The sequence below is a fragment of the Phasianus colchicus genome, chromosome Z (assembly GCF_987193195.1).
Source record: "Phasianus colchicus chromosome Z, bPhaCol1.hap1.1, whole genome shotgun sequence".
NCBI lineage: Eukaryota > Metazoa > Chordata > Aves > Galliformes > Phasianidae > Phasianus > Phasianus colchicus.
In genome coordinates, this window is record NC_143476.1 from 65,882,505 (window position 1) to 65,907,964 (window position 25,460).

Here is a 25,460-nt window from a genome sequence, read left to right on the forward strand (position 1 = left end):
TGCCTTCTTTCTATTACACTGCAAAAGGGCCCAGAATTACAAAACAGAGAGATCATGACTCGACTTCTCACTTCTTAAGGATTCTGTGCACCGTTCTTACAGTCATTCCAATTACCACAGCTCGAGACTCTCAGACTATTGCAGGTCAGAGGTGAATGTTTTTAGGATGGAAATATTCTAAGGAGTGGAAGCCTAGAGGAACAGCAAAGTCAGCCAAAAGCATCAATTCAAAATAAAAGCATTTATTCAAAAATTGAATTTTAAAAAGTGGATTTTTTATTCGAAAACTCACCCCAAAAAACTCATTATCCCCAAAAGACTCAAAAAAAAAAAACCAAAAAGCTCATTATCCCCAAACACAGTCTACCCATTAAGTCTTTGCTTTAGGAATAGAAGCTTTTGTAGAGAGGTATTGGCTAAGTCAGTCTATATGCTAGCAAGCACTTCACCTTCAGATTAAGAACAGCATTTGGAATCTGATGCAAATTTCACTTAATAACAGAAGTCTTCCAATTCATACTAGCCTACATGCATCTCTTCCCTTAGGTACTGGAAGCTAAAAGCAGACTGACCACATACCCAAGATAACTCAGTACATCGTACCAGCCCACAAAGGAATAGGTGTGTTCTGACAGCAGAGCACACTTGCCTGCAAGAGACTAGAGACACAACTAAGATCAGGGGATATTACTGGCAGGGCAAAGAAGATCTGTTTTTGCAGGTAAACTCGTTTTATTGAGTGGTCTGAAGTTCTGCTTAAAAGAACACTACAGTCTTCTGTATGTGCCATTTCTTATTTTAAAAATAAAATATAAATTCACTTTTCTTCTGAAAACATGCATATTTATGTATGTCATTTTGAGAAAAAAGAGAAAATTACCATTTACAGCAGAAACTCCTCTTTACAAATCTTTTAAGAGAAAAGGTGGGCAGTAGTAATTCTGCAGAAGGCGAAGCACACAAGCTCTCTACAGTGATGTTGCAGTTTATTCACTGGGAGATATGAGCCTCTGCACAAGGTCATTTGAGGATGGATTCAACTGAAAATGACAGTGGCTCAGCTGCTGACAGTTTTGTTGTGGCCTGTTTGGGTCCAAAGAAGTCTTTTGTACATTTATCTATAGTAAACTTGTATTTCTGGTTCTCTTTAATGCTGAACTCCCTATATTTCTTAGATGCTTCTTCAAAAGTCTCCTTCATAAACGATGCTCTCAGCTCTGCTCCCGATTTGTCTGGAAATGTCTGCGGGAACAGTGACTGAAATGGATTGTATTTGATAGGTGGAGCGGGCTTGGCTGTGTCTTTGCTGACCTTGCTCAATGCCTGCTCTTGAGGAGCCAGAGAATCCTTATCGGAAATCTGAGAAAAAGTCCTTTTTGGAGGAGAGAAGGCTGACCTCTCCCGAGCCTCCTGGGGAAGGCACGGCACCTCGCTGCATGCCTGCTGGATGTCAGGCGTGTGGGTCAGGAGGAGTGGATTCTCCAGTTTCGGAGACATGATGTCCTGCTCAGTGTTCGGACACTCCGGGCTTTGTGCCACCTTGGCGTTCCAGCCTGCCCCTGGTTTGAGAGCTTGGACGGTGGTAGCATTCAGCAGGCACTGCTGGTAGAGGAGAGCATCGCTAATGGGGCCACACTTCGGCCACACTAAGAACCTGGAAGGCAGGGGATACTGCCTGTAGGTAGTAGCTACACTGACATTGGAAGAAATAAGTTCCATGTTGCCAGATCCCGAGTACTGCATGGTTAGATCAAGGCACGTTGGTAAGAAATTGCAGAACTCCTTGCCGGAAGCATCAACCTGAGCAGGGCTGAAGGCAGTTTTGTACGCATTGTATTCAGCTCCATGCACCATGCGGTTCGGGAGGAAGAGGGCAGCTGCTTGTGTAGCTTCCATCATCTCTCTTTCTTTGTACTCTCTTTCTAGCATAATGTTCTCCAACTCTTTATCAGCAAAAGCCCGTCTCTTTCTCATCCTGTCACTTACAGGGGGTGGCAAAGGTGAGTTTCCTCCCAGGTAAGCGTCTGCTGGAATAGGACGGTAACCTAAAACAACGAAGCAGCATTAGGAATGGAACCACGCAGGAGAAATATGACAGCTGTGTTTGCACCAGGGGCTCCTTTCAGAGCCTGCCCACCAGGCACGGAGCATGTTCTGCAGACCCTGTGCAGTTCCTACCCTCATCACCGTGCCACCTCAGCTGCGCTCCCTGCGCCCTCAGGCACATCCTTCCCCACTTCCTGCATGCAGAGAAGCCACCCCTGCTGCTCTACCCTGCATTGTCTCCCCCAGAGCTAGCTGAGCAGCCATTTACAGTGGCCATCGAAAGCAGCAGACTGAAAAAAGGCAATACCCTGCCATGCATTATGATCAGTACTGAACCACACGGCTTAATAATGCAGTAGTTTTAATAAACATGGGAAGTATTCAGATATTCCACCTATTCAGAACTAAAGTACTACATTAATAAAACAAAATACAACAGTATATTCATCTAATGGATTAATTTAGCATAACTGACAGGGTCCGATCCTGTTTGCTACCCAGCGAGGTAATCCTATTGAATTATGGAACTGATTACAAGAGTAAGGAGAGGATTTTGCCTGTATTCAGTCCCACTCCTGTCACACAGTTTCCCCATTGCCAAGGAAGATATCTATACCTATAGCTGCTGCCATTCCTATTCTCTAAAGATGAATCACTATGATCATATTGTTACAGATGGTAGAAAATTCCAAGAAGAACTAGGAGAAAAGAAAAAGAAAGTTAAGATAAATACAGAAAAAAGATTTATTTTTTTAAAAGAATGAATTGTAGGAGAAAATTACAGAGAGGTTTAATAGGACAGAACTGTAACCACACTTACACAGGCAAAGAAAAGAGCTTTCTGATCCAAAAAAATAACAGTAAAAGAACTGTAATGATCATAATGCTACAAGGCTACAATTTGGAAAGTAATTAAAGCAGCCACAGAAATAAATTGGGTCTTGGACCTGAAGAAACAGAGAGGACAATATATATATATGTTCATTAAAACATGGATCTTTCTAACATCTTGTTTCTGCGGCTGACATTTTCAGCAGACAAAAATCTGAGCAGCCTGCCATCCCTATCTCACTATTGGTACCTCAATAAACAGAGCTGCTGTGTTAAGCTTTCTCTTCAGAAAGAAAGCGGTTTGTTTTACTCATTTGCCGATGGATACGGCCGCAAATGAGTCGCCCGGCACCGCACAACACTGCTGGGTACTCATGTAAAAAGAATGTCGGCTTGTAACACTAACTCTCAAATTTCAGATTACCGCCGCTAACATTTCAGGCATTATTTGGAGGGGGGAACTGAGGTTCTGCCGCGCCGATTCCACCCACGCAGCGCGGGAGCCGCGGAGGAGTCCGACGGCACCGCGCCCGGGCAGCGCAGGAGCCGCTCCGCGTTACTTCGGGAGAGGCGGCCGCGCCGACTTCAGCCGCGCTCGGACCTACCTTCCAAGATGCTCTTGGCCAGCAGGCTGGGCGTCCGGACGTGCCTCTGGTAGACGGCTTTGCGCTCCAGGCTCGCTTGCTTCCCGGCCAGCCCCTTCTTGTCCTAGGAGAGCGGGCGGGCGGTGCCGTCAGCCGAGGCCAACCGCCCCGTCCCGTCCCGTCCCGACCCGACCCGACCGCCCGACCCGTCCGCTCCGCCTCACCTCGGTGGCCTGCTGCCGGCGCAGTGCCACCTGCGCGGCCATCACCCGCTGCCGCTCCACCACCAGCAGGCAGTTGGCGCACTGGCAGTCGCGCCAGCGGCAGAACCGCTTGTGTCCCTTCAGGCACGACACCACGCCGTGGTTGCGGCACCGGGCGCACTTGGGCGTGCGGCTCAGCTTCCGCGGCTCCCCGCCGCCGCCTCGCCGCGGGGCCGCCGCCGTCTCTTCGCCTTCCTCCTCTTCTTCCTCCCTCGGCGCGCCGAGGCCCTCGGTCGCCTCCCCCTCCAGGCTCTCCACGTCGATTTCCCACTCGCCAGCGGCGCGTCCTTCGGACATGGCTGCTCCGCGCCGCAGCTGCAAGAGAAGGGTCAGGCTGCCCGCCCGCGCTCGGACGGGCACGGCGCGACCCGCCAGGTGCCTCCCTCCGCGGCCCTCGGCCCCGTGCCCCGGAACCCGCGGGGCTCCCCTGAGCTGCCTCGACGGCCGCTGCCCCGAGAACTGTGCGCCGGCCGAAGCGCGTCTGCCGCGAGGAGAAGGGCGGGGAGAGAGCGGGAGGAACAGCCCCGGGCGGCCGTGGAATGACAGCACCCGGCCGGCTCCCGCCACCCACGCACGGCGGTGCTGGAGCTCCACTGCCTTTGCGCCCGGTTAATGGCACCCGGGAAGCGATGGCTCCGAACTCGCATCCTCACCGCCGCCGAGGCTCTTACCCGAGTTCGGTGCCCCAGGCCGGCAGGCTAAGCGCCGGGCTCCCGCGACCCACGGAGCGCCACGCCGTCCGGTGACACCGGTGGGTTCTGGCGGCTGCGGGCAAAGTGCGCGCTGTCGCCGTCAATGAGACTGAGACCGAGACCGAGACCGGGGCCGCTGCGGCCCCGCCGCGTTATCAGCGCCGTCCGCTGCCGCCCGCGCCGCCCATCGGGCCCGCTCCGCGCGGCCGCCGCCCTCATTGGCCCGCGCCGACGCCGCCCCGCCCAGCCGCTCGCCCGCCAGCCGCCGCGCGTGGGTGCGGACGGGCGTGGGGGGAGCGGGGACGCGCGTGGGGGCGGCGCGGAGAGGGCAGGGCGGTGGCGGCGGCGAGTGCGGGTCGTAGTCGTGGGGAGAACGGGAGGAGGAGAGAAGGAGAGAGAAGAGTGACGCGCGTGGGGGTGACAGACGCACGCCAGCCCACGGGGAGCGCGGCGGGGGAACGTGGTGGGGAAAGGTGGAACGCTCACGGAGCTTTTCGTTTGCCGTCGTTCTTTGTCCCGCTGCGAGGAGGGAAATGCGTGGAAATGACTTTATTTCGAGTCTGGAAACACAGTGGTATCCCTGTGGTTTTCCCGCACTCCCTGTAACACCGAGGGGCAAAGTATTCGTTAACACCGTAACGTTCGCACCGTGGCACTTGCAATGAGCTGCGGAAGAGCTCTTTCTCTCCTCCCGTTCTCCGACGGCTGCCGCGCCTCCAGGGCCGGGGGCACCAACATCGCCGCCCGAAGTCGGGGCTGCCGAGCGCGGCCGCAAACGGGAGCGGGAAGGGGCGAGTGGGGGCGACGCTCATCTTGGACCCACTCTCCTGCCGAGCGGAGGAGAGTCAGAGAGTAAGCGGGGTAATGCCCTGGGAAAGAAAGAAGGAAAGAAAGGAAGGAAAGGAGGGGAATGAATGGAGGAGGAAAGAGAGAAAAAGTGAGAAAAAAGGGCGCCTTAGCATCGGTGTGCTGATCGAAAACTAACGATATGTAAAGCATAAGCCGAAACCATTCTCCTGAAGACCAAACATCTTTCCGTGAGCGGCGCGTACCGCACGCGCAGACAACCCACGCTCGTGGCTCAGCACGGACGGGAACGCGCCGTGCCACCGCCCTCAGCCCCTCCCTGTCGGGCGAGCGCCCCGGGGGCTGCAGCATCTGCGGCGGGCGGGCCGAGGACAGCTGCCGGATTGGGCCCTCGCTGCTCGGCCGAGGTGTGCGGACACCGCGCGTCTCGCTGCAGCGTTCGCCTACTCGGAATGCAGCTCGCCGCGCTGGCTTCGGGAAAGCAAGTCCTCGACGGCAGGTAGCATTCATCCCCAAAGAGTCACCCGCTGCTGCTTATAGGCATGTCGAAAAGGCAAATGCCCAAGGAATTCCACTTTCCCCCTTGGGGTCTTTCTTAAAAGGCGCGGGCATGACAAAGAACCTGCTAGGTTAGGAAACAGAAGTCCCCTTTGCTTGTAAACCGACACCAAATTACAAAGTACGGTTTCTGCGGGCCGCTGGCGTAAATTACAAAACAGTTCCCCTCCTGTTTACTTTATCCACAGGGAACTGTGAAATCCAGCCATGATTTTAAAGCATGTTTGTGTAACATTCTCCTTCTCCTCCTGTTTGAGCTCTGTTCTGGAGGGCGCTCCGCTTCTTCTTCCCCAGGGGACGGGAGAGCCGTGGGGAGCGCTGCTGCGGTCTCACATCAGCTCCCGTATCCCTTCGGCCCGCGGTGCCAGCTGCGACCCTTGCGAGCTGCGATGGGACGGGACGGGAAGAGACGGAACAGGATGGAGAGGGCATTGGGTTCCACGCTGGGAAACGCGCAGCGCAGCTCCCGCGCATCCCTCTGCCCGCTGTGACGGGCTCTCCTCCTCAAACCTGTGCTCCCCCCTCACCGTTATCATCACCCCGGGAGCTACGCAGAAGTTTTCTGGAGCTTCCTCGGGGAAGCGTTTCCCCGCCCTGTCCTCGGGCTCCGCCGCGATGCACGGGAGCGCAGCGTTTGTGCCGGTGGGGGGCGGGCAGCGGGCAGAGTGCGCTGCAGCGGCTGTGGCTGAGCTCCGGGACCGGGGTGGGTTCGGGGAGTGACTGCGAGGGACTCTGCCCGATCCCGGTGCGTGTGCGCGCCGCGTAGGCAGAGCAAAAGCAGCTCAGGGGAGACCTTCAGGACCTCTCCCCTCGGAAGGTGCCGCTGGTCCGGCTCCGCATCGCGCTTCGAGTGGCAGGGATGGGGATGGCAGGCGTGCAGGTGCAGGAGCCGCGGCCCCCTCCCTGTCCTCCTATCCCGCCCCTTCTCCCAGGGGATTTATTAGCAGGGTTCGGGCCGGTTAACCAAACGGCAGCCCCGGGTGCGAATTCCCCGGAAGAATGCTTTGATCGTGCCCTCTCTTCGAGCCGTCGGGAGCGGATTACATCGCCAAACGCGGGAGCTCCCGCCGCTTGTTTGGTCAGAGATGCTACCCGTTAATCTGAAACAAATTGCCGCTCTCCTGGGGGCCCGCACTGCGCGGGTATGGCCGGGTTTCCCCCTCCCCACCCAGTCCCGCTGCTGGGAGAAAGCGCAAATATCCCGGATGGTGACAATGGCAGGGATATAATAAAACTAAATAATAAAAATAAATAAGAAAAATAATAAAAACACTTCCCCCCTCCCACCCCCCCCCCCCCCCAGTTCTTTCCAACCGGTAAAAAGCGATTTGTTTTGCAGCTATCTTCCATTAAAACGTGGGTTTGTTTCTCATGTCACTCTCCATCAGTCTGTTGTAAGCGGTGCTTCCAGCAAGGTGAATCTCGGTGAGATTGTTGTCTGCAGCGCAGACCCTTCAGAATGATTTCCATGTTAAAATGATTTAAATGAACGAGTTTCAACTTTTTGTCCTCTTGTGTTTTAAATAAGCACGTTTTTGTGGTTGTATTTGTTTTGTTGTTGTTGTTGTTGTTGTTGTTTTTACACATCTCCACTTATGTATTGGTAAGCACCTTTATAGAAAGAGGAGGAATTTTCTGTTACCCTCGCACGTCAGACAAGTAAATGTAATAAAACCATATAATAAAGATGTAAGAAATGTCGACAGCAATGTGTTCTGTATAGCATGATATGGAAGAAAATTTTATTGACTGTGAGAGTGATTCCACTGCCTTTGTAGGAATGTTTGCTTTGGCAAGGAGGGCAAGGGTTAGCCTTTATGGGGAAACTTGTGCATCACACTAGGACAGTCTCCAGCCGTGTAAAACCGGATTGAAATCAGAAGCAGTAAAGGTGACTGGAGTGCTTGCAAAAGAGAATTGCCACAGCGGGCAAGTGAGAGAACACCAATCAGAACTTTGGAGGAGTAGGCAGGAGGTCTCCCCCAGGCACAGCCAGTTTTGGGTCAGGCACAGCGCAGCAGCTTCCCAACAACAGCTCCTGTCACCCTGCAGCAGCCTTGGAGAAATCAGCTCCTGGGATGGGCTGTGGAGGCAGGGCAGGTTTGCCCTTTGTGGTGGGCCCTGCTGCAGCGGGACTGTACCAGGAGCATGCTCTGGCTGTGTCTCTATGAACAAGATTCACAGGCATAGTAATCATTAGATGCAGCAAAGTAGGAAATAGATAGCTCAGTGGAAATAGAACTGCTTCTCTGCAGCTTCCAAGCACATGGCCTGGGGACTTTGGGGCAAACCAGGAGGGACTTTGAGGCAAAACCAGTGAAACCAGCCCTCACCCAGTCCTTCTCTGAAATTCTGAACAAGAAAAACGCCATGAGAAAATCTTGTGTACCATCCGCAGTGGCTTTGCTGTGGCTTATAAACACATCTGACCTTTGGTTTCCCAGCATTTAATAAGCCAGTAGACACTTGGCAGGTTTCTTGCTAAAATGTACTAGAAAGTCGGATCAACTCTCAGCGTGAATATCAAGAATCCAATATACAAGCAGTGAGCATAGCAAATTGTCAAGTCAGCAACTAATGCATTTCACTATAATCTTCCCAAATGTCTTAAGTAGTTTGGCAAATCCCTTATTGCAATAAATTCTACTGAAGTTTTGGGTTGTTGGGTTTTTTTTCAACATATGGCCTTAAAAAGCAAGTTAGCCAAGAATATTTTTAGACTCACAGCAGAGCTTGCTGGAGATGTTGTCTAAATCTTGTTTGCACTCTGGCAGTTTTATTCAAATGTCAACCAGATGCAGAAAGTGCGGGGTCTGGGGTTTTGTTTTACAGTCCTGGAAAGTAAAGGTCAAGGCTCTGCAATATAAATTGTCTGTTTGATTGCCTTATTTTAGGGGAATAGCAAGAAGTCTCACTAATAAAATGTTAAGGTTGGCTTTTTTTTCCCCTCAGGATGCATTATAATCATATGCAAAATATTTTAAATGCCAGCAAGGCACCTGCTAAATCAAATAAGTTGGGTAGGGCACACTGTGCTTAGCAGTAAAAACTCAATCACATAACCATAACTGGCCAGATTGTGTTCTCATTTCCTAGGTATCATTGCACTGTCTGGGTAGCCATACTGAAATTAATGTAATGACCTGGGGTATTAGTCAGCTTGAAAAACAGGATAAGAACTTGGCAATATATCACTTAAAATAAGCTAGACAGACTCATGCTGTATTTCTATATGCAGGGACCTAGGCCATGCTGCTAGCTGTACCCCTGCTAGCAGGAAGGTTCACAGGACCATCTGCAGAGTTCCGTGCAGATACAAGTCCCTTCCAGACATAGAAGGTATGTCAAAGGGAATGCTGGTTTGTCTCTCAGAAGACTGTGCAGAAGGCACACTGTAGGTCATCCACTTCTGTGACCTTTCCACCGGTGCTTTCTGTCAGACTTGGCCATCTACCCTTCTGAGAACTTACCCTGGAAGCCAGATGAGCCCTTTCTCCAATCAGGATCTGTCCACATGGACCTGTGCAGTTACTGCAAGCTGGCACACACATGCTTCTTGCTACACCAGGAAACAGAAGCAAATAGGAAAGCAAGGGGTGAACTACCAACACAGCAGGTGTAAAATCATAGACTCATTAAGGTTGGAAAAGACCACAAAGATCATTTAGTGCAACCATCAACCCATCACCACCATGCCCACTAAACCATGTCCCTCAGTGCCACATTTCCATGTTTCTTGAACACCTCCAGGGACAGTGACTCCACCACTCCCCTGGGCAATCCATTCCAGTGTCTCACCTCTTTTTCTGAGAAGAAATGTTTCCTAATATCCAGACAGAGCCTCCCCTGGTGCAACCCCATGCTATTGCCTTTCATCCTATCCCTGTTACTCATATGAAGAGCTCGACCCCCACCTCACCACAACCTCCTTTCAGGCTGTAGTAAAGAATATATGTTGTAAAGAATAAGATCTCCCCTAACCCTCCTCTTCTGTGTACTGAACAATCCCTTCAGTGGCTCCTCATAAGACTTGTGCTCCAGACCCTTCACTACTTCACTGTCTTTCACTATCTCAAACTCCTCCCATGTTTAAATGGAAGAATTTACACACACAAGCCCTCTTCCGCAAGATGTTAGGTGGTGCTTGAAGTGACAATGGCTTCTACAGCTATATAAACAAAATCTTAGCCTACTTTTATCTCTTTTCTCATTCACAGCTAGTACTGCTGTGTGTCTTCTGTTCTGCTTTGTTGAGGTTTGGCTCTGCCGGAAATGTCATTGGGAGAACCAAAAACTAAACTGCTTGAAGCACAGAGGTGGCAGCAGGCAGCATTTGATCTTTGGAAGTATAATTCAGTGCAAATGGAGGAGTGACACCAGGGTCACCTTGTGAAGCAGTGACATTGCCTGCACAGATGAGAATCCAGTGCCTGGCTGGACATTTAGGAGCACCTCCATCTGGCTGGGTGCTTCTTTTGCCCAATCCCAGTTTAATGATTTTGTCCACTGGCAGAGCATAGCTGTTCTAGCAGCCCTGAAAGAGAACATGCTTCCAAAGTATGCTTCCAAACCCTTTTTTCTCTCAGATGTGCACCTGTTCATTGACTGCCTTGGATTTTCTACTGAAATAAGTACCCTGGTCATCTCTGTCAGCAGAGTCTATCCTGACAAGCATTCAGGACTGTGGCTCTGCACGTGGCCACATGTCAAATCTGTCTGGTAATGTAGTTTTGTGAAATCACTGTAGAAAAGTGATTATCAATTATTAAGTGATTATAGAAAAGCAAGCAATATCTGAAAGGAAGCCTTCATTAAATAAACCACTAAAACCATGCAATGTGTTATAAATGCATAGTTAGTTAATGCAGTGTCAATTATTATAAACAGGAAATTTTGATGAAAATCTAAGACAAACTCTTCCTGGAAGTGGCAGTTGTTCAGCATTCTGGAATCAAACTCTATCCCTCATTCCATACAGACACTCCATTGAAATTCTTCAGATTAAATGGGCATAAGTCTGAGTTTAACATATTGCAGATGTGTATATACATTAAGAACATTGGACACATTGTACTCAGAAAATGCTATTTTACTTATGGTATTTTTTTCAGCACTTATGATTACTTGCAATAATAATAAAGACTATTCCACAAACTGTTCTAAGATCATATGACATAGCAAGCACACTGTCATCTACTTTCTGATTTAGCATCTGTGACACTTGGATAATTCGTGGTCTTTGGCCATCCGGCGTGATATCAACTATACAAAGTGTCAAACCACTCAGTGCATAAAATTAACTGATTCCTGGGAGTAAAGGGTTGTAACCAGCTCTGCTGAATTCAACAGAAAACCTTCTATGTTGAGTGTAGGAGGAATAGGATAAGGCTCATATTTAACTTCTTCTGACTCAAAAGAGAAGACAACACACTTCTCAGAGATTCTGCCTACCCTACATGACCAGTTTGCTGGTGAACTGTCAGCTCTTCTTCCTCTATTTACAGCAGAGAGGAGCCAAAGGAAGCTGCTATGCCCCAGGGCTGGGGCAGTGCTTTCTGCCCAGTTTGGTCTGGCTCTCCAGACATATATTTTCTCTGTGACTTGCACATGAAGGAGATATTCTTTAGGCCCCATCTTCCAAGTTTTTAGGCAATATTTTCTGTCCAATACTGATTTCCAACACAGAAACACCAGAATGTTCAACAAGTAGATACTACATGTGAGAATATGCCCAAAGACCCAGCTCATTTGTGGCACTCAATGAGCTTAGAAAACCTATGGTAAGTTTAACAACTTAGAAGAAATTCATGCTGTAATGATTAGACTCATGCTTTCCATAGTCAGCCATCCATCAGTAGAAGGATGACAGACTCCAGCCTCAAGAGCTGGTGAGTGAGCTCTACTGATTTCAGCCACAGGCACCATGAAATCCTAGCCATGAAAATGAAGAAAGTAGACATCAGCTTGCCCCCAACTTCAGCAGAGCTGCACTGCATTCTGCTAAGCATCACTGCAATAAGAACATGCTAATCTTTTGCTGTCCAAATTCCTTCCAGTTATCTTCAGATCTACATCATGTGTCTTTCTCAACATTAGTGGAACCACCATAGATTGATAGGAGAGCATGACAGGATTATCTAGGTGTCTCAATAACAGGAAGGCTTTTCCGAGAGCTAAAAATAAGTGTTCACCTTGCCAGGGATGGAATTTAACTTAATCATTGTGATGGTTACATTTCCTGTGTCCACACAGGGACTGTTGCAAGAGCAGAACAGTAAGATTTGATTGGGTCAGAACTGCAAATAGCAGTAATGTAAATTGACAAGTTCGGTCTTCCTTTTACTTCTGCTGGAGCAGAACATCCCCTGCAGCACAGTTCCATCTCCCCGTGAGCCAGCAGCCATTGCTGCCTGCATGGGGACTTCCTGCCCTGCAGCCTGGAACACACACAGGTGCTGGCAAAGTAGAAATGCCATCCTACGTGATTTGAGAATTCCCCTCTGTGATATACCAGAGTAATAACGGACAGTAATAAGTGGGAGTCCTTGGTTCTCTTCTTTGGCTGAATACGTTTCACTGAGTCAGAAGAGACCGCATCTCGTTTTTCCAATGTGTGCTTTTGTTGGGTCAATAGACTGTTATAGAGCGGTAATGTGAGCTGAGTAATGTGTGCAGGTTCTGGGGCTTTATTGTGTCCCTGCTATGTTAATTAGTATTAGGAACATGATGGATTGGCAACACGTGTACTTTCTGAGTCTTAAACCAGCCCTGAGAGTTTAGCACTCCATTAGTTACACATCACAGGAACCCAGGGATGTTTACTCAAAAAAGTATCACTTACAAGAATGAAACTTTCTAATTCATTCCTGATAGGAGTGGCAGACAGACCCTGCCCAGAGCTCTGCACTCTGCAGCCCGGGTCGCGCTGGGTGTCTCGTATCAAAGCTCCTTCCAGTGCTCTCCAGGGAGGAGCGCTGCAGTAGCAGCAGGCTGGGCAGCAGGGCCTTCTGTGGAGAAGGTGGGGTGTGGAGTTTGGTGGGAGTTGTGGGAAGTCACCTCGTGGTGAAAGTCCTCGCAAGAGAAAGGCAGAGAACTAGTCAGGCTGTTTGCTGACCCTGCCCCGTGCCTCTCTCCACTCTACCATACCAGCCAGCAAGAGAAACTCCTCTCTGCAATCCAGAGATGCAAATCAGCAATGGGCCACGCTTCTGGAAGACCCTTCTAAAACAAACGGGGAGAAACAGCAGCGAGAGAGGCTGAGTACACCTCTCCCATAGCAAAAGAGAACACTTTGATCCTTTCGTGCATCAAATAACACAAAAACTCCAGTTCTGCCCCCTAAGATGTCCCCCACTGCAGAAATTACTACTATTTTCTTGTCCTTCAGCACTGTGGGAGAAGACCACACAGTTTCAAGAATCGCTTCTCCAGAAGACAGGAGCAGCTCTATTTCTGTTTTGTTTTGGTTGTTGTTGCTTTAATGCAATCTTTCTCTAATCACACAGCAACCTAATGACCCCAGGAATGGCTGTCCTTCTTGCATGTATCCTTGGTCCCCATCCCAATCTTCTTCACCTCAAAACTACGCTGATATGCTAATGCTTGTCTTTCCAGTATGTCACAGAAATCCACAAGCACGACCACAGAAATAATGCAAGAACAGATGCCAACATCAGTTTCCAGCAAATCAGTTTCTTGCTGTGGTCATCGTCAGTAGTCACAAATACTCTGCAGTGATTCTGTATCCTGAGTGAATGCATGGAATTACCCTTCAACATTAATAATTAGCAGAGCCATGGGCCTTATTCTGTTTAGTTTTTGGCATCACTTATAGTATATGGAAACAAAAATGATTTGTGCAGCTGAGCTCATGAACGGTAGCAGCTGACCTGATTACAATGAGTTGAGTGGGCCCTGTGTAGAAGCCAAGTTGTTGCAAATTCCAGAAGTCAATAAGTCAAATAGATGGTTACAATCAGTGAAGAAACATCAAAACTAGTCCCAGATTGTAATTGAATTATTTGCACTCTATAGATTGTATTTTTATATTGAATTATGCCTGGGTAGTTTGACTGAGACCGTTTGGATTAAATAAGCATACCTCTGAAGTGGATTTGTCTGTGTGTATTATTATAGAATCATAGAATCATTTGAGTTGGAAGAAATATTTATGGGTCATCTAGTCAACTCACTAACTGATCCTATTGACCTACAGACAAACCAACCAGGTTCTTCTAAGTTCAGTTTAGTGGAAGTAATTACCTGCAGTAGGAAAGCCTTCTCTTTGATAAATTTTGAGTCTCAACCAAGCCAAGAAAGTTCTACATTGCCACATGAAGCAGGCAGAGTATAAAGAGTTCCACTCACTGTGCTGATCTTGCTGTACTGGCAGTCCAAAAGAAATTCTATTTTAACTTGAAAACTAAAGGTGGTAACTCCACGTCTTGCTTGGAGCAAAAAATATTTTCAGTGTATTAAATTCACACTGTCATCTGAATGAATACTTTAAGAACTGCTGTGAGGTTTTAGTTGTTTGTTGGTTGGTTTTGGTTTTGTTTCGGTTTGTTTTTTGTTTTTTTGGGGTGGAAGAGATCACCGTTAACAGTGCTGCTTTCCACAGCTACAAAGCTAAGAGACAATCTCAAATAATTTTGAAAACTAACAACACTGCGAGAGATATTTATCAGAGCTAGAGTAGGTCCCACAATACACAGTATGTCGCAATAGTCGGTCTACCACGTCAGCATTTGAACCACCGTGAGTAACTCACCCAGGACAAGCCAGATGTGCTGGCATGAAGGACCAACTTGTTATTGCTGCAGAGAAGCCAGACCAGCAGGTGGCAAGGCACTCCAGCACTGCAGATCACTTCATCACCTCTTGGTACATCGGACAAGGGTGTTAAAAATCAGAGTACAGTGGTGACTCCTTGCAGCCTGCTCTTAGGCATGGACATTTTTGCACAACCAGGTAAATGATCCTTCGGCTCTGTAGCGTTTAGCAGTGCAAGCTTACAAGCTTGCATTTTATATTGAACTTTGCACACTGCAACACTAAAACTTGACAGCAGCCTCTAAGCGATGCCAAAATACAAGCAGAAAGGTCCAATCATAATCCTCTGCAGGATGCTGTGCTCTGCAGTCATTTCCTGCTTCTCACATGTGAAGGTAACAGGCACAGCTAAAGGGGCGGACACAGTCTTTATGGCTTGGCACATCTCTAATAAAAAAGGCCTTGATCATAGGAAGAAAGGGGCAGTGCTGGGATATAAATACTGGAGAAACTGGGAACTCCTGTGGCAGGCAGAACATCTGTTTATTGCATTTTTCAGTGTTTTATTTTCAGTTGCCTGTGGCAAAGAACCAGGACTTTTACCAGTGCAAACTGTGCTCAGTCGTAAACACAGCACTATCCTTGTAAAGTACTTTGAGCTTAATAATGCAGCATCTCTGTTAGAGGGCAGTGACAGAGTCAGAAGTCAAGGCACAGGAAAGATAGTTCAAGAACAGGGCACCGTTCATAAGGAAAGTAGGGATTTATTTTGTACGAACATTGGTACTTAATGTTACACGAAGGAAAATTTTAAGAAAAGCTTCTTGTGGTAAAACAATCTGCTCTAGGTTCCTCCACAAAAACCCTGCAACAATATTAACGCACTGACATTCACGTCATGGAATGAGTTTTGCTAACCTATGGTTATTTCTGCATTGTATCTTAGAGCAATATCACTACTGAATGGGAAAGAGGATATGTTCCAAAAAATTTTATTGTTAATGGGAATATCAGAAAACACCTCACTCAGCAGTGGAGTCCATAAGGAAATCCACTTGAGGCCACATTCAAGGTATTACTGTCCTTGGTTTAGTCTTCATTTTATGCACACCAGCAAAAAGTGTTACATGGTGAACTCACTTCTCAGCAATGCAATGCTGTTTTATTAAATACACCTTTGGTGGGTCTCCAGGTCAGCCAAAGACCTGAGAATGAAGTAACACAAAGAACAGAGTCGCTCACTAAAATGTAGATCCTACTCAAACTCAAAGCAGAAACAGCACTAGTTGGACCTACCAAAAAGGAACCAACTACGAGGTTAGAAAACCAATCTACAGCCACTTGCATTGTTCACCATTCTTGCATACTGGAGATGGGCAACTAGGTTCTCCACAGAAACTATCTCCCAAACACTGGTGTCCTGAACAACCGTACAAAAAGTTGTTTGTCAAGACCATGGAATGAGGCGATTAGGCCAGAGTAGACCACTGTGTGTGTCTTCTGCCCATACCCCAGACATAAACCACATGGGTTGGTAAGACCAGATAACTTAGACATTCATGCTGTATTGTCAATAGTAGCAATTCGGCCAAATGTACGTCACGAATTGCTCCAAGTGGAGAAAATGTCATTGTGTACTCTTCCCATAATGAAAGAAAGGATGCTAAAGAGACCAAGCTTTGCAGTACCTAGAGCTGCAACAGGAATCAGCAGAAGCGGTGACAAGGGGAAACTTCTGTGCTCTCATGGAGGGATCACCTGAAGAGAGACCTAAAAGAAGAGGTGGTGATCCAGTTCTCACAGCGACCTGTCTCCCAGCAGGGTCATCCCCACACCTGCTACAGGCAATGAGGTGGTTAAAAAGTTTGTCACAAAGCTGTATTCTTTACACTCAATCCCACCAAATGCTATCATTTGGAAGGATGGCTCAGGCCATCTCCTATCAGCTCTTGTCTTGACAGTTTTAGTCAATCCTTAATTTAGTCAAACTGTTCTTCTGGGAATTTCCCAGTCCCCTCCTGACTCACTAGCATCTGTGACATCTGCTGACTTCACCTAAGTTTGTGTTTTTCACTATATCCTAACATGCTGGGTAACACAAGCATTTGCTCCTCTGGACTAGGACTTTTAACATGATATTAAACCCAAGCACTGTTAGCATCAGAAGACACCTCTGAGAGCAGTAGTACCTAAAATGGATTTACACAGCTAGTGTTAGCATATGCATATCTAAACATGAAGTTAAACTTAGACATGGGTCATGACTGGTTGTTTCAGTACTCACCTATCCAGCTCTACTGTCAGATTCTGTGATTTTATGAAAAAGCAGGTAGAGAGGTGGCTCATTTATGCAGACATCTTGGCTGTTTTCACAAACTGGGAAACATCCCACCAACAAATCAAACCTACACTGCCACTACCATGCTTCAATAACCAAGACCAAAGGGCAGTGTAATTAGGATATTTTTAAGACAAATAAGATATATTTCTAGATACAGTGCCCACCAAGAGGGCAACTCCACAGGGAGGGTGTAGCATGGCCTACTTGGTACAAAGAAAAAAAGCCCTTGGAACATCTCAATTCCACTATTCCACAGATTTTGTTTGAATTACAAAATGCTCATCATTTGAAAAATTCAAGAATACTGCTGTATTTTGCCGTGTCTCCACTTTCTGGACAGAGTTACAGTTTATCCTATGATGGAAGACAGAGGACACTGAAATAATCTAATATGGACTATAACCAAGGGAGTTCAAGATGGTAAGTATCAAAAGAAGGTCTTGAAATATCTGAATCAGAGTTGACTGAGGAAAAGGCTTTTCTGCTCACATCAAAAAGCAGCTAGCAGGATTCAGCAGCTTTGAGCACAGAGGACCTCATTTAAAAGAGCATACAGCACATATATCACAGACATTGTGAGATATCTCTGGATTCATTAGCTACTAGCCCACTTTCTTCCAACTGTTGTCTTTTTTTTCTACTGGAAAAAAAAATATAAAATTGGCAATATACACTGTGCAAGCAGAGAAAAATAATAAGTCTGCTGAATGATAGTGGAGAAGAGCATCCTTAGGTATTCTAACACTTAACACACCTGATGAGCCAAAGGACTAAGCATACTTAGTCAAGTATTCATTTATTTTGGGGGTGAGGTAGGGGCCCTTCCCACAGGGAAATAGGATAAACAAAACACCTTCGACTTTTTGTGAGAGAGGAGTTCAAATCCAAGCCATGAGCACGCATGTATGCATGGTGTATGCTTGCCTAAACTGTATGCATAAGCTAGTGGATGTGTACACAGTACTGTACAACGTTGTTTGTTTCTGATTTCTTCCCACTAGATGGAGTTGGTGACTGCGGTAGTTCCTGCTGCAGCTGTCTTCCAAGGCCATTAGTAATGACTGTGTGCTTGAGTGCAAGACAGTGATGTTAACAATCCGACTGTGTTCAGTTATGAGCTGATTTTCTGGCCTTCAGATGTGTATTGAAAATGGCACAATACTCTGAGGAGAGTATTTAGGAGTTTGACAATTTGTTTCAAAAGCTACTTTGATGCTAAGGTCACAGGTCTAGAAAGGCTGGTAGCCAGCAATTAGCATGTTGATGAATAAAGATGATATTGCAAAATTAAAAATAGGCTGTTTGTTCCTGAAGACCTTGAAATATTGTATAGGATGGGTCCAAAACACCCCATGACAGTCTGAGTCTTATGTCAAATGTGACACCAAAACCACTTTTCAGTGCAAACCCACTAGGAGCTTCAGCCAGCAGATAATGCTGATTCATACACCCAAGGCTGCACAGTTGGATCTACCATTTGCTTGCCTTCGTTTTATCAGTGGAAGAAGAACCCAAAGAGCCAACCCACAACCTTATTCCTGCCTCCAGTCTTTTTGCCAGTGAAACAGAGGACCCTGGTGGAGAAAGAGAATCATTGTCATCATTCATGTTGTTGATCCTGACAAGGATTAGGGTAGTGTTGCAGTGTGAACCATGAAAGCTGACCTTTACTGGCAACAAATTCCATGTAGTGCTTGAAAACTGGTAGCATCTTCTTGGCCTTAAACTGTGAAAATGGCCTCCTGAATAACCACATCGACCATGCCAGCCTCACAGGTTACACTGATTTATATAGGCATGTCAGTAAGGCTAAGTAAGAATGAAGGCATATGAAGTGCTACAAAATTAGTGCTAGCAGAAGACTGAAAAGCAAGGGTCTAAGTCGTTTTGTGGGGGGGAAACATTGAGGTGCCACACATCCTCTTCTGAGCATGGAGGTGGCACTGCCTAATGGCAGGTTCCTCCTTCCCCTTGTGGAGATTTCTAGACCCTAGGTATAGATATGGACTACTTCCAGGCATCACAGCAAAATTTTCAAAGAGGTGAAGGGTTGCTGTTCCCTGAGAATATTACAGAATAATTCACTCCCAGCACAAATGATGGGGAAAATTCATCCTCTGCTTATGCTTTAAACCCACACACTTGTCTGCTAGTGAAGATGTGTTCATTCAAATATATCATTAAGTTGTTGGCATAAGGAGACATCAGAGCAGTCCTTGCTCGCAAACCAGCACTTAACAGTGAAAGACCCAGATAAGATCTCCTCTGCTTTATGATAACACCCACAGAAAAGATGGCTGTGAAGTGGTTAATCTACTAAAAGATCTCAAAACAGCTTGGATTCCTGTCATGTAGGGCCTTGCCAAGGGCTCACATCCAATCTCAGATGTGAGTTATCTCTGGTGTGTGTGGCCGTGGGAAGGAGAGAACCTCCCTTGAGCAGCTGCACATTCAGAGCACTGCTGCACATCTGACCATTGTGCAGATGGGGCTGAGGGGGAGCAGGAACAGGAAATGGCCTGTGATGTCTTCACCATATGATGACAGCCACCCTGGGTCACCAGGCTGTTTGATGTGGAAAAGTAGCTGGTTGCCAGACCAAAAGCATGAAGGAGACATCTCGGCTGGCTCCCATACAGCAATCTGGAGATGAAGAAGAGAATGGTATTCACCTCACATTAAAATAATAATAATAAAGAGAGAGAGAGAGAGAGAGAGAGATGGTAAAGATATTATTGGTATTATTTTCCATTTTGATAGCTTGAGTATTTGCTTACAAGTTATGAACAAAGTGCAAAATCCAAGAGTCTTTCTGGGTTGCTACTGGAGAACAGCTCAGTTTGTTTTGCATACTGCCTGCCAAAAGACTTGTCTTTCTTTTGACAGAGGGCCTGGCAGTCATCACCCGTGCCTCAAACTACTGTGATGCATTTGATATCAGTCTGCACAGTAAATCCAGCCAGCAGCAAAACCAGGAGCAACATTTGGCAACACCCTGTCACAAAGAGCTCCTCCAGGAGCTCACAGCACCAGGCGCTTTCAGTGGCTCTCAGGGAGTGCTGCACGAACTTGCAGGTGAATCTGCGGGTGAACGTGGGGAGAGGGGGGTGCGATGTACTCCATCCCCGCTCCGCTCCTATCGCCTATCGCGAGCCGACACTTCCTTTCGGGAAGCTCCTGGGGCTGCCCGGGACTGGGGAAGGGACGCCCCGTGCTGTAACGTCCCCCCATCCGTTGGTGATGTCACCGAGGGTCCGGCACCGCCGCTAGGTGGGGCCGTTTGTCCGAGGGAGAGGTCCCGAACTAAGCGGGGGGATGCCATGCAGCAGTCTTCAGCCTGGCTCCCACCGGAGGAACATCGCACCTCTCCGCCCTTAGGTATGCGTCCAGATCGGGCTGAAACGCTGCCTTTGCAATACTATCATACTTGTGTTTGCCTTAGGTATGTGCTTGGATAATACACGCTGTGTGTTTGCTCCTCTAAAGCTCTGCTCGGGGATGTATTCAAAGACAGTTGCGGTTACAGACATTTGGAAGGGAAAAACACAAGCTCATTTCCCAAGTAGCACTCAAATGTGTTGTACACGCAGTTCACTTTCGGCTGAACTCACACAGTGCCCGCACGAGGGGGGGGGGGGACTTGAGCTGGAAGGCTGGAGCACATGCCAGATCTTCAGCATCAGTGGTTTTTTTGTTTTTTTTTTTTTTTAATTAATTAATTATTTATTTATTTTGTGAAACAAAAAAGCAGCCCAAGTTTCTCTGGGGACTAATTGTATTCAGCTGCATACAAATTAAACCCAGGTCAGCATGGCTGGTTGCTGGCTGCTGCTCTTAGGATGTGCAAGGGTCTGTGAAGCAATGCCGCAGAGGAGATGAAGACTCAGAGCAGGATGGGGTGGTTGTGCTGCTCTCACCACAGTCACAGCCACAGCTATTTCCCCTGTTGCCAGACCAACGTGACAGCAGAAATGGTGAAAATCTGTTAAAACAGCAGCCAGCAGCGATGGCCAAATCAGGAAATAGGTGAATGCCAAACAGTAATTCTATGAGCAGAACATTTGCCTGAGATTTCACATCTTAAGTACATACCAATCATCTGGGGAGTTAGTTGTAGCTTTCCATACCATACATCATGGAAGCCTGCCAAAACCTCACATAGTGAACTTTCCAGGGGGAAGAAAGGAGTACGGGCAGGCAGAGAGAGGCCAGCCCAGCTCACCCCTGCCTTCTCTATAGAGCTCTCCATTCCTTTTGACAGCAGCAGCATGCACATCACTCTAAAAACACAAGGCAAATATTGCTCCCCAAAGGTCACTGATGGTCAAAATGTCTCTCCACTCTCCCTCATTACTAGTACTTGGACCAAAGTCCTGCAAATCATCCCTAAATCCCTAAATTCCCATTTGTTCACAAAATGATAGCTACTGATAGCTACTCTATGATCACACAGGTGAGAACAGCACAAGGAGTTATGAGATTATTGGATACTGAGAGGGATACAGGGAGGGGTAGGGGAAGGGGAAGGGGAAGGGGAAGGGGAAGGGGAAGGGGAAGGGGAAGGGGAAGAAAGAGAAAGAGAAAGAGAAAGAGAAAGAGAAAGAGAAAGAGAAAGAGAGAGAGAGAGAGAGAGAGAGAGAGAGAGAGAGAGAGAGAGAGAAAGAGAAAGAGAAAGAGAAAGAGAAAGAGAAAGAGAAAGAGAAAGAGAAAGAGAAAGAGAAAGAGAAAGAGAAAGAGAAAGAGAAAGAGAAAGAGAAAGAGAAAGAGAAAGAGAAAGAGAAAGAGAAAGAGAAAGAGAAAGAGGAAGAGAGGAAGAGAGGAAGGGGAAGGGAAAAAAGGGAAAGGGAAAGGGAAAAAGAGGAAGGGGAAGGGGAAGAGGAGGGGGAAGGGGAAGGGGAAGGGGAAGGGGAAGGGGAAGGGGAAGGGGAAGGGGAAGGGGAAGGGGAAGGGGAAGGGGAAGGGGAAGGGGAAGGGGAAGGGGAAGGGGAAGGGGAAGGGGAAGGGGAAGGGGAAGGGGAAGGGGAAGGGAAAGGAAAAGAAAGGGAAAGGGAAAGGGAAAGGGAAAGGGAAAGGGAAAGGGAAAGGGAAAGGGAAGGGAAAGGGAAAGGGAAAGGGAAAGGGAAAGGGAAAGGGAAAGGGAAAGGGAAAGGGAAAGGGAAAGGGAAAGGGAAAGGGAAAGGGAAAGGGAAAGGGAAAGGGAAAGGGAAAGGGAAAGGGAAAGGGAAAGGGAAAGGGAAAGGGAAAGGGAAGGGAAGGGAAGGGAAGGGGAAAGGGAAGGGGAAGGGGAAGGGGAGGGGGAGGGGGAAGGGGAAGGGGAAGGGGAAGGGGAAGGGGAAGGGGAAGGGGAAGGGGAAGGGGAAGGGGAAGGGGAAGGGGAAGGGGAAGGGGAAGGGGAAGGGGAAGGGGAAGGGGAAGGGAAGGGAAGGGGAAAGGGAAAAATGGGGAAGGAAAAGGGAAAGGGAAAAATGGGGAAGGAAAAGGAAAGGAGAAGGCAAAGGAGAAGAAATGAGAAGCAAAGAGAGGAGAAGAAATGGGGGAAAAAAGACAAAGGAAAACTATAAACAAGAAAGAAAGAAAGAAACAGGAAGGGGAAGTAAAACAAAAATGGGGAAAAGGTGGAAAGAAAACGGGGAAGAAAATAGAAAAAAAAAAAGGAAAGAAGAAAAGAAACAGAAGAAGAAGAAGAAACAGAAAAAGAAACAGAAAAAGAGGAAGAGGAAGAGGAAGAGGAAGAGGAAGAGGAAGAGGAAGAGGAAGAGGAAGAAAGATGAAGAGGAAGAAGAGGAAGAGGAAGAGGAAGAGGAAGAGGAAGAGGAAGAAAGATGAAGAGGAAGAAGAGGAAGAGGAAGAAGAGGAAGAGGAAAAGGAAGAAAGAGGAAGAGAAAGAGAAAGAGAAAGAGAAAGAGAAAGAGAAAGAGAAAGAGAAAGAGAAAGAGAAAGAGAAAGAGAAAGAGAAAGAGAAAGAGAAAGAGAAAGAGAAAGAGAAAGAGAAAGAGAAAGAGAAAGAGAAAGAGAAAGAGAAAGAGAAAGAGAAAGAGAAAGAGAAAGAGAAAGAGAAAGAAGATTAAGCTTTTCCTGTGTTTATAGGCAGCGTTATGCTATGGAAAAGCTGATAACACTCACAGTTTTTTTCGGCAGAGAAAAATAAATAAATCTTACACTACATGTCCTGATAACTGTGTTGTTCATGTGTCTTACAGAGTGTTAAGTTCTGAAGTTAAGCACTGAAAAATTTACAACAAATAAACATGTATTCCTTGTAGCAGTTATCTTTAATTCATGGGCACGGAGAAAGTGACATCTGAAGCTCAAACTGAGCTGTGAGATTGTGCCCTTGTGAGAGTTCCTGCTGCCCATATCTCATCTTCTTTGCCCACAAAGACAGAAATAACAAGCTACATTCCCAAAGGTTCTGTACATATTTTCCTTCTGTAGCTCTAACAGCACAGCTCCTAGAAGTACATGTCCCTCTGTAGCTCCCAGTCTTTCCATGCATATGGTGCTTTATACTCACCATCTACAAGGTCTACTGACCGGCACAGCATAAAAGTTTGATCTTCCATGTGATGTCAGGATTCACACTGCATGCCCACATATTAGTCACATATAGCTCTGTTTACAGCCCTCAGGTACTATGATACTGTGGAGGTCAATGGAATTAGTCTCTAAAAGGGACGCAGCTCTCAATTGGGATTTCCAATATACAACAGCAGCCTGCCAGGAGCCGCTGAGTCAGGCACAAAGCTGCTGAGACACTGTCTTATCAAAATGTGCTTGGGGCAGAAGGCCTGTTATCTGCCAGTGGCAGATGAGTGCAGGCACGTTAAGATACTGCATTAACTTGGTTATAAGGAAGGGAGAAGAATGATGCTCCAGAGTTATAGGTCCACTAGAATTGAAGTTTGGATAGTGCGCATTCAGAAATAATTTTATTTTCCGGTAATGACAATATGCAATATCAAGTAAGAAATGAAATTGAAGAATTGATCTTATTCTTCAAATACAGGATGGCTTCAATATTAAAATTAACATATAAATTTAGCATCAATCTTATTCCCCCACTCACGTCCACATGAGGAATCAATCACAGAAACGGTATTCTGGGAGAATCAAAATCGTTTTTCAAACGTGTCAGCACGAAGGCGAGGCGAAACCTGTTCACCGAGCGTCCGACAGACGTCGTGGAGGAGGCCCTGGGGCCCCAAGGAGGGCACGTCGGGGCCTCGGGGAGCGCACAGCCAGCTGCGGGGCCGCAGGGAGGGACGTGGGGCAGCGCGGCCCCGCGGAGCACAGCGCTGTGTTCTGCTTCTAGCCGCTCCGCGGCGCGGCTGAGCGCGGAGCAGAGGGGCTTCCTGCGGCGTTCCCGTCTGTGTTGTGTGCACAGGCGGGTGGTGAGCCGTGAAATCGCCGACCTGATGGGAGAAGCACGACAGAGAGGGACCTGGGCTCAGCCGCACCGCGCACGCAGCGCGGGAACGGCGCCGTGAAAGGAGGGTAAGTCCTCTTGCTTCCAGTGACTCGTGGCTGCGGTATCGCCCCCTACAAAATAACAAATAACAGTGAAATAGGACCTCTTAGTTGCAGGACTTCAGCAGACACCTCACCAGGCTCCAGCTAATCTTCTCGATGCTTGAACTCGCTCTTTCTGAACACACACCCGGTACCTCCAGCTTCACCCCTTCCTCTTCAGCCATGCATCTTCTCCTTCTTTTAACCAGATGTAGCCAGAAAACACAGGGCTGGGATGTGGTACCAGCAGGGACCAGGGCTCGGAAGTGCATGGCCTGAGACAGAAGAGGTGTTCTCGGGAAGGTCTGCTGAAGCAAAGGAAAAGGTGTGAGTGGGTAGTGCACGTGGGGCAGGTGCCAGGAGCAGGGTGGGATGGGATGGGATGGGATGGGATGGGATGGGATGGGATGGGATGGGATGGGATGGGATGGGATGGGATGGGATGGGATGGGATGCGATGGGATCAGATGCGATGGGATCAGATGCGATGGGATCAGATGCGATGGGATGCAATAGGATGTGATGCGATTCGATGCGATGGGATGGGATGGGTTGCAATGGGATGGGATGGGTTGCAATGGGATGCGATGGGATGGAACAGGGTCGGTTGCAGTGGAACAGGATAGAGCATAGGAAAGCAGGGGTTCCCTTATCTCCCATTTGCCCACACTGTAAGGGCAGGAGGAAGTGGTCATTTCCCACAGCTAAAGGTATAAGGAGCAGAACTCCAGTGCCATGGGGTCCTGCCAAAATGCCAAGGGCCCCAGATCCTTGCTGCATGATGAGTGGAAGCTAGAAATGACATCCACATTTAGTGACAGCCTGGAAACACATCTGCATGAACAAAGTACATTTCCAGAGGCATCACTGCTTGTCAGTCCAATTGGTTTGGCTGAGTGTGTTTGGTTGGTTGGTTAGTTTGTTTGCCTGTTGGTTTGTTTAATGGAACTTGTAGATAGCCAAAATACTGCAGAAGTTGTCTGCAGACAAACAAAATGTGCTTTTTTGTTGTTGTTGTTGTTTTAATTTTGAACATGTTTAGGTTTACTTTATTTAA

At 47.6% G+C, this 25,460-nt stretch overlaps 1 protein-coding gene across 1 annotated transcript; it reads right to left on the minus strand.

Annotated features, from left to right (window-relative positions):
* Positions 1-303: 303 nt before the first annotated feature.
* On the minus strand, positions 304-4,530 carry DMRT2 (doublesex and mab-3 related transcription factor 2). The gene is made up of 4 exons (XM_031610321.2): positions 4,396-4,530; positions 3,686-4,039; positions 3,483-3,585; positions 304-2,045 (listed from the first exon to the last, which is right to left on the minus strand). The coding sequence occupies exons 2-4, from the start codon at positions 4,019-4,021 to the stop codon at positions 1,021-1,023; spliced, it is 1,464 nt and encodes a 487-aa protein (XP_031466181.1). The 5' UTR covers positions 4,022-4,039; positions 4,396-4,530; the 3' UTR covers positions 304-1,020.
* Between the last annotated feature and the right edge of the window lie 20,930 nt (positions 4,531-25,460).

Bases quoted from the DNA above. Each gene is read 5' to 3' on its own strand.
- DMRT2 (XM_031610321.2), bottom strand. From the start codon at position 4,021: ATGTCCGAAGGACGCGCCGCTGGCGAGTGGGAAATCGACGTGGAGAGC. The intron at 3,586-3,685 runs GTGAGGCGGAGC...CCGCTCTCCTAG, and splicing joins GCCGGCAGCAGGCCACCGAG to GACAAGAAGGGGCTGGCCGG. The intron at 2,046-3,482 runs GTAGGTCCGAGC...TCGTTGTTTTAG, and splicing joins GGCCAAGAGCATCTTGGAAG to GTTACCGTCCTATTCCAGCA.